Source organism: Jaculus jaculus, chromosome 2, assembly GCF_020740685.1.
Source record: "Jaculus jaculus isolate mJacJac1 chromosome 2, mJacJac1.mat.Y.cur, whole genome shotgun sequence".
Lineage (NCBI taxonomy): Eukaryota > Metazoa > Chordata > Mammalia > Rodentia > Dipodidae > Jaculus > Jaculus jaculus.
Window position 1 is genome coordinate 23,020,916 of NC_059103.1, and position 12,316 is coordinate 23,033,231.

Below are 12,316 nucleotides of genomic sequence, written 5' to 3' on the forward strand. Positions count from 1 at the left end.
AGTGAAAAATTTTTATGTCCATATAATTCAACAATATTCAATGTGATAAATAAGCTTGATCTGATTTAAATATTATATAAATATATAAAACATGACGGTAGTGCATTATTATGTGCAACTTCAACGCTTTTTTGTATCATTTAAAAAAAAATCATTTTTTTTTTCTTGGAGGTATGGTCTTATGCCAGTCCAGGCTGACTTGGGACTCACGTTGTAGCTCTAGGCTGGCCTTGAGCCTTCATGGCTCATCCTATGTCATCCTCCCAGGGGTGGGATTAAAAGCATGTGCCACCATGCCTGGACAATTTTTTTGAGGGCTGGTGAGATGGCTTAGCAGTTAGTAAGGTGGTACATGCATCTTGTGTTTGCTTGCAATGGCTGGTGCGCCAGTTTAAAATTTTGAGATTTTTTTTTTCTTGTTTTGTGGGTAGTGATGATATTTCATGAGGCAGAATCTCACTGTGGCCCGTGCTGACCTGGAGCTCATAGTGATCTTTCTCCCGCAGCCTTTTGAGTTCAAGATTAAAGGTGTGAGGCACCATGTCTGGTTCCAAAATTATTTTTTAATAGTTTTGCCCCATTTTCCTTTGGAAACAGTTTAATATGTTATTGCATATATAAGAAAGACACACTCACTTTCTCTCACCCTCCCTGCCCCACTTTCCCCATCCCCCCATATGTAGGTAGGTAGGTAGGTAGGTAGGTAGGTAGGTAGGTAGGTAGATAGATGCACTTCCCCCTCCCCCCTTTGGTTTTTCAAGTTGTAGGGTCTTATTGTAACCTTGAATTCACTATGTGGTCTCAGGTTGGGCTTGAACTATCTGTGATCCTCCTAGCTTTGCCTCCTGAGTGCTGGGATTAAAGGCTTTATCTTTTTTTTTTTTTTTAAATGATTTTTTTTTTCCCCAAGGTAGGGTCTCACTCTAGCTCAGGCTGACCTTGAATTCAAGTCTCAGGGTGGCCTCGAACTCGTGGCAATCCTACCTCTGCTTCCTGAGTGCTGGGATTAAAGGCATGCTCTACTATGGCCAGCTAAATGATTTTTTTGTTTTTAAGATTTATCTTTATTTATTTATTTGTTAGAGAGAGTTGAGATTGGGCGTGTCACGGCCTCTAGTCACTGTAAACAAATCCCAGATGCATGTCCCACCATGTGCATCTGGCCTATGTGGGACCTGGAGAATCGAACCTGGGTCCTTACGCTCTGCAAGCATGCGCCTTAACCTCTAAGCCATCTCTGCAGCCCTATTTTTATTATTTATTTAATTTTTTTTTTTTTTTTTTTTTTTTTTGGTTTTTCGAGGTAGGGTCTCACTCTGTTCCAGGCTGACCTGGAATTAACTCTGTAGTCTCAGGGTAGCCTTGAACTCGTGGCGATCCTCCTACCTCTGCCTCCCAAGTGCTGGGATTAAAGGCGTGCGCCACCACGCCCGGCTCTTTATTTAATTTTTTGAGGCAGTTTCTTACTCTTAACCCAGGCGGGCCTAGAACTCACTTTGTAGCTTAGGCTGTCCTGGAACTCAGCCTCAGTGCTGGCCCAGAAGGAGATTGTTTAATTTAGTGGATTTTCTCTGAAATATATAACTGTGAGATTGTTTCATTCCCTAGTCTAGGTCTAGTCATCAGATGTGTCTAGCTTTGAATGCTTAATCACGTAAGCCTCTGGTTTCATGCTGATCCTCCTACCTCTGCCTCCTGAGTGCTGGGATTAAAGGCATGGGCCATCATGCCCGGCTAAATTTTTACATATATATGTGTGTGTGTGTATATATATACATATATATATGTGTTTATTTAGTTTTGGTTTTTTGAAGTAGGATCTCACTCTAGTCCAGGCTGACCTGGAATTCACTATGGAGTCTCAGGGTGACCTCAACTCACAGCGATCCTCCTACCTCTGCCTCCCAAGTGCTGGGATTAAAGGTGTGCGCCACCATGCCTGGCCACAGTGAATTTTTATTTTAAACAAAGATCTTTAAAATTATGTATTTAACAGAGAGAAAGAAAGAGGTAGATAGAGAATGGGCACGCTGGAGTCTTTTGCCACTCCAAACAAACTCCAGATGTATGTGCCACCTTGTGCATTTGGCTTATGTGGGTCCTGGGAATCATACATGGTTCCTTAGGCTTTGCCAACAAGGATGTTAACTGCTATGACATCTCTTTCAGCACCCCTGTTTTAAATTTATTTATGTGTGTGTGCTCGCATGTGCATTTCCCTGATGGCTAAGGATGTAGAACACTTTTTTAGCTGTTTATAGGCCATGTATATTTCTTCTTTTGAGAACTCTAGTTCCATAGCCCATTTTTAATTGGGTTATTTGACTTCTTACTTTTTTTGTGTGTGTGTTCTTTGTATATTCTGGATATTAATCCTCTGTCACATGTATAGCTGGTAAAGATTTTTCTCCCATTCTGTAGGTCGCCTCTTTATTCTATTCACAGTGTCCTTGGCTGTACAAAAGCTTTGTAATTTCATGATATCTCAGTGGTTGGTTTGCCTTGTTCTTCTTTTTCTGAGGCCTTAAGGTGAAGCAATAAATTGTTTACTTGTGAGCTCTCTAAATTCTTAATATAGGCCACCCTGAGACTCCATAGTGAATTCTAGGTCTGCCAGGTCTAGTGTGAGACCCTACCTTGGAAAACAAAAACACCACCACCATAAAATAAATACATACATACATGTATATATGTATGTATGTATGTATTATTTATTTATAATTTATTATTATATATGTATTTGTGTATGTATGTGTGTATATATGTGTGTGTATATATATATATATGCATATATATATACACACACACATATATGTGTATATGTAATTTATTTGATAGAATGGAGAGATAGAAAGAAAGGGTGTGCCAGGGCTGCCACCCATTGCAAATGAGCTCCAGACACATGTATCACCTTGTGCATCTGTCTTACTGGGTCCTGAGGAATTGAACCTTGATCCTTTGGCTTTGCAGGCAAGGTCCTTAACTGCTAAGCCATCTCTCCAGTCCTGTGATTTAACTTTTTATTTTATTTTTTCCCGAGGTAGAGTTTTGCTCTAGCCTAGGCTAACCTGGAATTTACTATGGAGTTACAGGGTGGCCTTGAACTTATGGTGATTCTCCTACCTCTGCCTCCTGAGTGCTATGTTCTAACTTTTTTGAATATGGTGTTTTGCAGAGCATCATTCCTAAACCATCATTATCTTATTGGCTAAAGCCTTTATAGACATTCTTTTTTCATTTATTTATTTACTTACTTACTTATTTATTTTTTATTAACAACTTCCATAATTGTAAATAATAACCCATGGTAATGCCCTCCTCCCCTCACCTTCCCCTATGAAACTCCATTCTCCGTCATATCCCCTGCCCCTCTCAATCAGTCTCTTATTTTGATGTCATGATCTTTTCCTGCTATTATGAGGGTCTTGTGTAGGTAGTGTCAGGCACTGTGAGGTCATTTTCATTTGGTTTTTGAAGGTAGGGTCTTGTTTTAGCCTGAGCGGGCCTGGAATTTACTGTGTAGTCTCAAGCTGACCTCAAATGCACAGTGATCCTCTCAACTGCCTCTGGAGTGCTGAGATTAAAGGCATTTGCCACCACGTCTGGCTTCCCATTTATTTTTTTGAGATGGAGTTTCACTTTGTAGTCCAGGGTGGCCTTGAACCTGCAATCCTCCTGCCTCACCCTCCTGATAGGTAGGCTTCTCCATATCTAGCCAACATTCATTTCTTAATTACTCCATTCACTGAAAAATTTAAAATGTTTTTACATCCTTACTTAGAGAGAGGGTAGGGTAGGCATACCAGAGCCTCTTGGCTTTGCAAAGGAACTCCCCATGCAGCTACCACGTTCTGCATCTGGCTTTACAATGGTGTAATGGAGTTAAACCCATGTTGGAAGGCCTCACAAGTAAGCACCATTTAACTTACAAGCATCTCTTTATCCCCTCACTGAAATTTTTTATTTTATTTTATTTATTTTATTTTTTTTAATTTTTATTTATTTATTTGAGAGCGACAGACACAGAGAGAAAGACAGATAGAGGGAGAGAGAATGGGCGTGCCAGGGCTTCCAGCCTCTGCAAACGAACTCCAGACGCGTGCGCCCCCTTGTGCATCTGGCTAACGTGGGACCTGGGGAACCGAGCCTCGAACCGGGGTCCTTAGGCTTCACAGGCAAGCGCTCAACCACTACGCCATCTCTCCAGCCCATTTTATTTTATTTTTAAATTTTGTTATTATTATTATTATTTTGGTTTTTTGAAGTAGTGTCTTACTCTAGTCCAGGCTAACCTGGAATTTTCAGTTTTCATCTCAGGGTGGCCTGGAACTCATGGTGATCCTCCTATCTCTGCCTCCTGAGTGCTGGGATTAAAGGCATGCGCCACCACACCCAGCTTAAATTTTTTATTTTTTGAAAACATTTTATTCTGTTTTATTTGTAAGCAGAGAGAGAGAGAGAACATGAATGAATATGAAATTGGGCATAGAGGGCCTCTAATCACTGCAGATGAATTCCAGATGCATGCACCATTTTAGCATCTGGCTTTATGAGGGTATTGGAGAATTAAACCCAGATGGTTAGGCTTTGTAGGCAAGTACCTTCATGTCTCCAGTTCTCTCACTGAAATTTTTAATATCTGAGATTTTTTCCCTGTTTATTGCATGTGGAAATAAATCTGCTAATTTTTTTCAGCATTGAAAATCAAACTTATGGCCTTTGTATGTCATTAACCACGGAATTGCACATGTAGATTTTTTTGTTATCCCATTTGGAATGTGTGTGGTTTACAATGAGAAGGCTTCTTTTCACCCCTTTGCCAAGTCAGACAGTTGTTCTTTTTTTTTTTTTTGTTTTGCTTTTTCTTGGTTTTTCGTGGTAGGGTCACACTCTAGCCCAGGCTGACCTGGAATTCACTATGTAGTCTCAGGATGGCCTCAAACTCGCTGTGATCTTTCTGTCTGCCTCCAGAGTGCTGGGACTAAAGGCATGCACCACCATATCCAGCAGCAACAATACTATTTGTTAAAAAAAAATAGTTTTATTTATTTATTTGCAAGGAGAGAAAGAATGGACCCTCTAGGGTATCTTGCCACTGCAAACGAACTCCATAGGCATGTGCCAGTTTGTGCATCCAGCTTTGTGTGGTATCTGGGGAATTGAAACCAGGCTGTCAGTTAAGCAAGCAAGTTAGCCATCTCTGTAGCCCAGATAATATTAGTTATTTATTTATTTGTGTATTTGACAGAGAAAGAGAGGGAGAGAGAGAATGGGCACGCTAGGGCTTCCAACCACTGCCAATGAACTCCAGACATGTGCACCCCCTTATGTATCTGTCTTATGTGGGTCCTTTGGCTTTGCAGGCAAATGCCTTAACACCTAAGCCCCCAGATAATATTTTTGTTATCTGGTGCTTTGTGGTGAAGGTAGTAGGATCAGGAGTTTAAGGTCATCCTTAGCCACATAGTGAGTTTGAGTTACCTTACCTCAAAATACTGTAAACAAACCAATAAAAGATCCAGAAGAATCCAGCAAGATATTTATGTAAACATTTTCCTATTATTCTGAGGTGTAGTTTATGGACTGAAACTAAAGTGAGTGACAAACATGTAAGGTTTACTTCTTTTTGCTAGTAACCATACTTCATAGAGTACTTTAAATTTTTACAGGAGCAGCGAATGAAAATTGATAGAGAATTTGCTTTATGGCTGAAGGACTGTCATGAAAAGTGTGACAAACAAATAAAATTTACACTTTTTAAAGGAACTATTACCCGTCCTGATCTCCCCTCTAAAAAGCAAGGTCCCTGGGCAACATACTCTGCAATTGAATGGGATGGCAAAATATACAAAGCAGGACAACTGGTAAGTCTCACCTATTCCTAGAGTCAATTTTCTTTTTATTAATTAGTTTTGTACTCAGCGAGTCAATTTGGTAACATTATTAGGCTCGTTCCATTACCTATCCCCTTCCCTTGGCCCCTCTTGTTGAGGAATATAGGTCATGAATTCTGGAGTTAGCCCACCCTAGAGTGAGTTTTTAGTAGAATTTCTCACTATATTAGATGTATTAAAATTTAGTAGTGAAAAATACTGTGAATATTAGGTTCATGAAGCCGGTAAAGAATGGAAAGGCTAAACTGGTTTTTATACATAATTTATTGAATTTTTCTTAAATTCTGTTTCTTGTAAAATATTCCATTAGCAAGATTTTTATTATGTCCTCATGCTAAAATTGACTATTTGGCCACTTTTTGATGTAGTCTTTAGAAAAGTATTTACTGTAGTTAAAGACACGAAGGAGTGAGGTTTTTCTATAATTAAGGTTAGAATAAAAAGGAGTTAGTAGCAAAGCAGACTGAAATGAGCGAGTGGGATGGAAGTAAACAAAAACAATGAAAGCACCCTTATAAGCCTAAGGGAAGACCAACGGGGGTGGGGGGGAGCAGTCTGTTAAATAAGTTGTAGATTTGAGGGAAATGTGTCACAAGTTCAGACATAGCAAGCACTTAGTTTGTTTTCTCCTGAATCCTGTTGCACATGTGAGTCAAATAGTTAGAAAGGAAGCCACAAAGATTGGTCTAAACTCTTGTGGTCTTGGTTGGGAGTTTCTAATTTATTTTATTTATGTGAGAGAGAGAATGAGAATGGGCTCATCAGGGCCTTCAGCTACTGCAGATGAACTCCAGATGGTATGTGCCGCCATGTATATCTGGTGTATGTAGGTCCTGGGGAATAAAACTTTGGTCCTTTGGCTTTGCAGGCAAGTGCCTTGACCTCTAAGGCATCTCTCCAGCCCTTTATTGGGAATTTCTGAATTAAAAAATTTGAAATATTAGCCTATTAAATAAATATTTTAATCTAAAATGAGTTTTTTTTGGGGGGGTCTTTTTGAGGTAGCGTTTCACTGTACTTAGACTGATTTATGTAGTTTCAGGGTGGCCTCAAACTATGGCGATCCTCTTACCTCTGCCTCCCAAGTGCTGGGATTAAAGGCATGCACCTACCACACCTGGCCAAGATTTTGATTTTTAGAGTAGCTTGAACCAGCTTTTAACCTGACATCTTGCTGTGCTGGGAATATAGGCATGTCTGACTTGTAAACATGTTTTGAGCTAATTTGATAGACATACTCACTTGTCAATGCCAATAAACATGTTAAATATGGCCCATTTATATGAAGAAGCTGCAGTGTCTTTATAATGATTTGTTAAGAATAAGTGCTGATACATGTCCGTGAAGGCAATTCTAATTAAAAACAGTGGGTCAGGGCTAGAGGGATGGCTCAGCAGTTAAGGCATTTGCCTGTAACGTCAAATCCAGGTTTGATTCCCCAGGGCCCACGTAAGCCAGATGCACAGTGTGGCTCATGCATCTGGAGTTCATTTGCAGTGACTAAAGGCCCTTGACACATCCATTCTCCTATCTTTCAAATAAATAAAATGAAATAAATTAAAAAAGAAAAAAAAACAGTGGGTCAGCCAGGCATGGTGGTGCACACCTTTAATTCCAGCACTCGGGAGGCAGAGGTAGGAGGATCGTCTTGAGTTCAAGGCCACCCTGAGTCGACATAGTGAATTCCAGGTCAGCCTGGGTTAGAGTGAGACCCTACCTTGGAAAACAAAACAAAACAAAACAAAAATAAATAAATAAAAACAGTGGGTCAGGGCTGGAGAGATGCTTTAGTGGTTAAATGCTTGCCTGTGAAGCCTAAGCCTAAGCCTGCCTGGATCAAAGCTTGATTTCACAGGACCCACATAAGCCAGATACACAAGGTGGGCACCTGCATCTGGAGTTCATTCATAGTTCATTCATAGTGGATGGAGGCCTTGGTGCACCCATTCTCTCTCTCTTTGCCTCTTTGTCTGCCTGTCTGTCTCTCTCAAATAAATAAAAATAAACAAAATAAAAAGTGGGTCAAATCCAAACACAAGGGAAAGAAAAAAGATGATACCAATGTAGAACCAGTTGGAAAGAAAGGATTCAATGTGAAAGGTGTTTAAGAGAGGTTGTGGTAGGTGATTATATCTAAGTACATTACATATGTGCATAACATTGTCAGTAAAAGAAGTAAGTGTAAACTTCAATACATTTTTGTTAGATTGCTAGATTGCTTTATTAGTTTTTCTAGTGATGGTACTCTTTTTGTTTGGTCATGTATAAAACTTTTGTAAAGTCATTATTGAACCTGTTTTCTGTTAATAAATATTAACAGAATCCTTTTTTAAAATCAATTAACTATTAGGTCAAGACAATCAAGACCCTTCCCCTTTTTTATGGAAGCATAGTAAGATTTTTTCTGTATGGTGATCACGATGGAGAAGTATATGCTACAGGAGGAGAAGTTCAGATTGCAATGGTAAGACATTAAGTGATCATACTTACTGTACTTCTTCTGGTACCACTTTGGTGTAAATGGAATAAAGAGGAATTATTTTGTAGTTTGCTTTCATTTGTTTTTTTCATTGAAGTGATTATAGTATAAAATTTAGTTTTATTCTTGCTGTTTTATAGTTCTTAAGATATATGTCTAGTGTTTCACAAGTAGAAATGTAGTTATTAGTATCACTGTAATTTTATAAAATGTACCCTTTCTCCAGGGCCTATAAACTAGTGAACATTGGAGTCATAATTTTCTTTCAAGAATGAGTAATAAATCGGTGTCTTTGAAAGGAACAAATGGGTTGGGGTTCTGAAGCTAAATTTCAGGAAGTATCTTTGAACTGTTGATGTAAATTCCCCTTATTCAGGAACCACAGGCACTGTATGATGAAGTGAAAACTGTGCCAATTGCCAAGCTGGATAGGACAGTTACTGAGAAAGCTGTTAGAAAATATGTAGAGGATGAAATGGCGAGGTAAGTCACATTTGAAGAAGTAGAACTAAAATAAATTTTAAGAAGTGCTCTTTATTATTGAGTGTGTTAGGTCCTTTTTTGATATAGCACCTTTGTGAGCAATAAGTTGTACATATTAAAGTGAGCTTCTAGGACTTATGTAAGCGTTAAGTTGTACATATTGTGGTATGCTCCTTAACATGAAATACTGAGATATCCTAGTTATAGAAATGGGAATTCAAATTTATAGAAAAAAGGGTATAGCATTTCTAAAGGGATACATTTATATGTACCATGATAAAGACATTTAAAGAAAATCATTTGGCTTACAAATAAAGGTGAATTGTAGTACAACCTGAGAAGTAAAGAGCAGCGATAAATAAGTAGCCAGGGTCAGCCAGCCCCACTGCCACTCTGCTGCCCTACCCACCCATGACTGATGGGAGGCACCAACGTGGTGGCACTCAAGTGAGAGGCCAGGGCATCGCGAAGGCATTATTTACATGTGCTCAGCTAATTCCTTCTCCAGGAGATGCAAAATTCAGAAGACCAATGGTTATTGAAATCATAGAAAAAGGTTTGAGTATCTTAGAAAAGGAAAAACTTTATGTGTGAGACTTTATTCCTTGGAACAATTAGTTTTTCTGGAACAATAGCAAACTTCCTTTTCACAAAAGGATTCCAGGTTAAATGCACTGCTTTGAAGACATATGCATTACTGGCTATATTTCCATTTTTGTCTACCATAGTTACTTACAAGCTCTTTGTAACTGATGCTTTGTGTTCAGCTAATCTAAGCAAGGAAAGCTGTGCTCTGAGAAGGTCACTGGTTAGCATCATTTGTGGTATTTTATATCCCAGTTCTTTGACTTTTTCCAAAAATGGACATCTGGCAGTCAAGTATGATGATACTGACACCAAGAGGAAGAGTTATACTTTACTGGTTATTTTGTCAAACTGAGATGAAAGCAATGGGACTTACTGTGATCTTTCAGGCAACATAAAGTAATTAGTGGTGTAAGACATTATGAAATGTATCAAGGAATGCTTAAGAAAAGGGTACATGAAGATTAACCAAAAAAATGAGTGGGGTCTAATTCAGCAGAATGGACTTTTTTATAATGATGATTCAGGTATTCGTGAAAAGGAGAAAAGTAATTCTGTGTTCCTTTTCCCTGGTGTGTAGTAGATATTCAATAAATGTATGTATGTATGTATTTGTGTATGTATGTAAGAAGTAGTCAGATGTGATGGTGGCCACCTGTAATTCCATTACTTCAAAGCTGAGGCAGATGGATTTTGAGTTCAAGTCCACCGTAATCTACATCATGATTTCTAGTCCATCCTTTATTAACAGAAAGTCATCCTCCACCCACAGAGAGGTTGGGTGGGGAAGGAACTAGTAATACAGAATTCCATTCTTGAACCAGCAAATTATGCCATTTTGTTACTGAGTTTTTCTATTCTCAGTTATCCCCAAAATGTTATTTATGCTATAACAAACAAAATCTAATCTGAGTGGCTTTTTATTTTTTTATTTTACTTTATTTATTTGAGAGAGAGAGATAAAAGGCAGAGAGAGAGAGGGAGAGAATGGGCACACTCAGGGCCTCCAGCCACTATAAGTGAACTCTAGATGTGTGGGTCCCCTTGTGCATCTGGCTTACATGGGTCTTGGGGGATTAAACCTCTATCCTTTAGCTTTGCAGGCAAGCACCTTAACCACTAAGCCATTTCCCCATCCCCCTAAATGGCTTTTAATAAACACAAGTTTTTTTTTTTACATTATATATATATATTTTTATTTATTTGAGAGAGAAAGAGGCAGAGAGAGAAAGAGAATGGGCACACCAGGGCCTCTAGACACTGCAAACGAACTCCAGATGCATGTGCCCTCTTGTACATCTGGCTTACGTGGGTCCTAAAGAATTGAACCAGGATCTTTTGGCTTTGTAGGGCACTTAAAACACTAAGCCATCTCTCCAGCCAAGAGAAGTTTTTTATTTGATTAATCATTTAATCTTTCAATATATATCAACAATAATTGATTAGTTATTTGTATATTTCTGAATAAGACTCTGATTCTCCAAGTTCATGAAACAATATGTTGGTTTCATACTAGGCTTCCTGATAGATTGTCAGTAACTTGGCCTGAAGGAGATGAGTTATTGCCTAATGAGATCCGGCCTGCTGGGACCCCAATTGGTAGGTTGTTGTTTTCTAATTGAGAAAAAAACAAAACAAAACAAAACAAAAACACAACTTTTATTTTGTCTTATTTCTCATATTTTACAGACATAAAGAAATGAAATTCAAAGGCCTAGCAGACTATGTATAATTAAGACACTTTCGATTTTGAATTCACAGGTGCATTAAGAATTGAGATACTAAATAAAAAAGGGGAAGCCATGCAAAAGCTTCCAGGAACAAGTCATGGAGGGTCAAAGAAACTCTTAGTGGAGCTTAAAGTTATATTACATAGTAAGTATACAGACTTACTTGGATATTTAATATTGTTCTTGTGATAAGAATTTGAATACTTTCATTTAATTGTTGATGAGCATAATTTGATTGATGTAGTGAATTTGATTTGATTGTGTACTTGAATCCATGTCACTTGAATTTACATCTGCTGATTCAATTGAAGATTGAAAGTATTCAGAAGAAAAATTGCATTTGTATTGAACACATGTCCAGGCTTTTTTTCTTAGTTACCATTCCCTAAACAATAAAGTATGCCAAGTATTTACATACCATTTACATTGTATTAGGTATTAGAAGTATTGTAAAGCATATGGTGGCTCATGATTGTAATCCTAGCCTCCCACTTGAGAGGCTAAGGCAGGAAGATTGCCACAAATTCAAAGCTACCCTGGGCTGCCTGAGATCCAGGGTGGCCTGAACTACAGTGTGACAGTCTGTCTCACAAAATAAATACTTAGGTGATTATGTTTAAGGTACATGCAAGTAAGTACTGTGTCATTTTAAATAAGGGTCTTGGTCATCTACAAGTTATATTTGCCTTTGGGGTGGGATCCCAAAGACAGTTTCCATAGATATCAAAGGATATCTTTGGTTCTACTTCTTTTCTTTCAATTTATTTATTTGTGTGCAGAGAAAGTGTGTGTGACTGTGGGTGCAGCAGAGCATCTTGGGTGCTGCATATGAAATCCAGACCTGTGCACTACTCTCTGCATCTGGGTTTATGTGGGTATTGGGGTATTGCAAAACACTCTTCCCCTTCTTTTGGTTCTTAAATTCTTGTTTGCTTTTCTGTTTTTTGTTTTTTGAGGTAGGGTCTCACTCTAGCCCAGGCTGACCTGGAATTCACTATGGAGTCTCAGGGTGACCTCGAACTCACAGCAATCTGCCTACCTCTGCCTCCCGAGTGCTGGGATTAAAGGCGTGCACTACCACGCCCGGCTTGGTTCTTAAATTCTTTCTGCCACTTCTGCAATGGGCCCTGAGCCTTGGAGGGCAT

The 12,316-nt window shown here is 38.7% G+C and overlaps 1 protein-coding gene and 1 pseudogene across 2 annotated transcripts in view; both read left to right on the forward strand.

The window, feature by feature from the left end:
* Smchd1 (structural maintenance of chromosomes flexible hinge domain containing 1) overlaps positions 1-12,316 on the forward strand; it is a 129,569-nt gene that overhangs the window by 26,647 nt on the left and 90,606 nt on the right. For both annotated transcript variants that reach the window (XM_045142995.1, XM_045142993.1), the window contains exons 13-17: positions 5,670-5,864; positions 8,245-8,358; positions 8,750-8,856; positions 10,958-11,040; positions 11,203-11,316. In XM_045142995.1, the coding sequence (XP_044998930.1) occupies positions 5,670-5,864; positions 8,245-8,358; positions 8,750-8,856; positions 10,958-11,040; positions 11,203-11,316 (613 nt within the window). The remainder of the gene's footprint in view (positions 1-5,669; positions 5,865-8,244; positions 8,359-8,749; positions 8,857-10,957; positions 11,041-11,202; positions 11,317-12,316) is intronic.
* LOC123458539 lies at positions 9,268-9,839 on the forward strand (annotated as a pseudogene).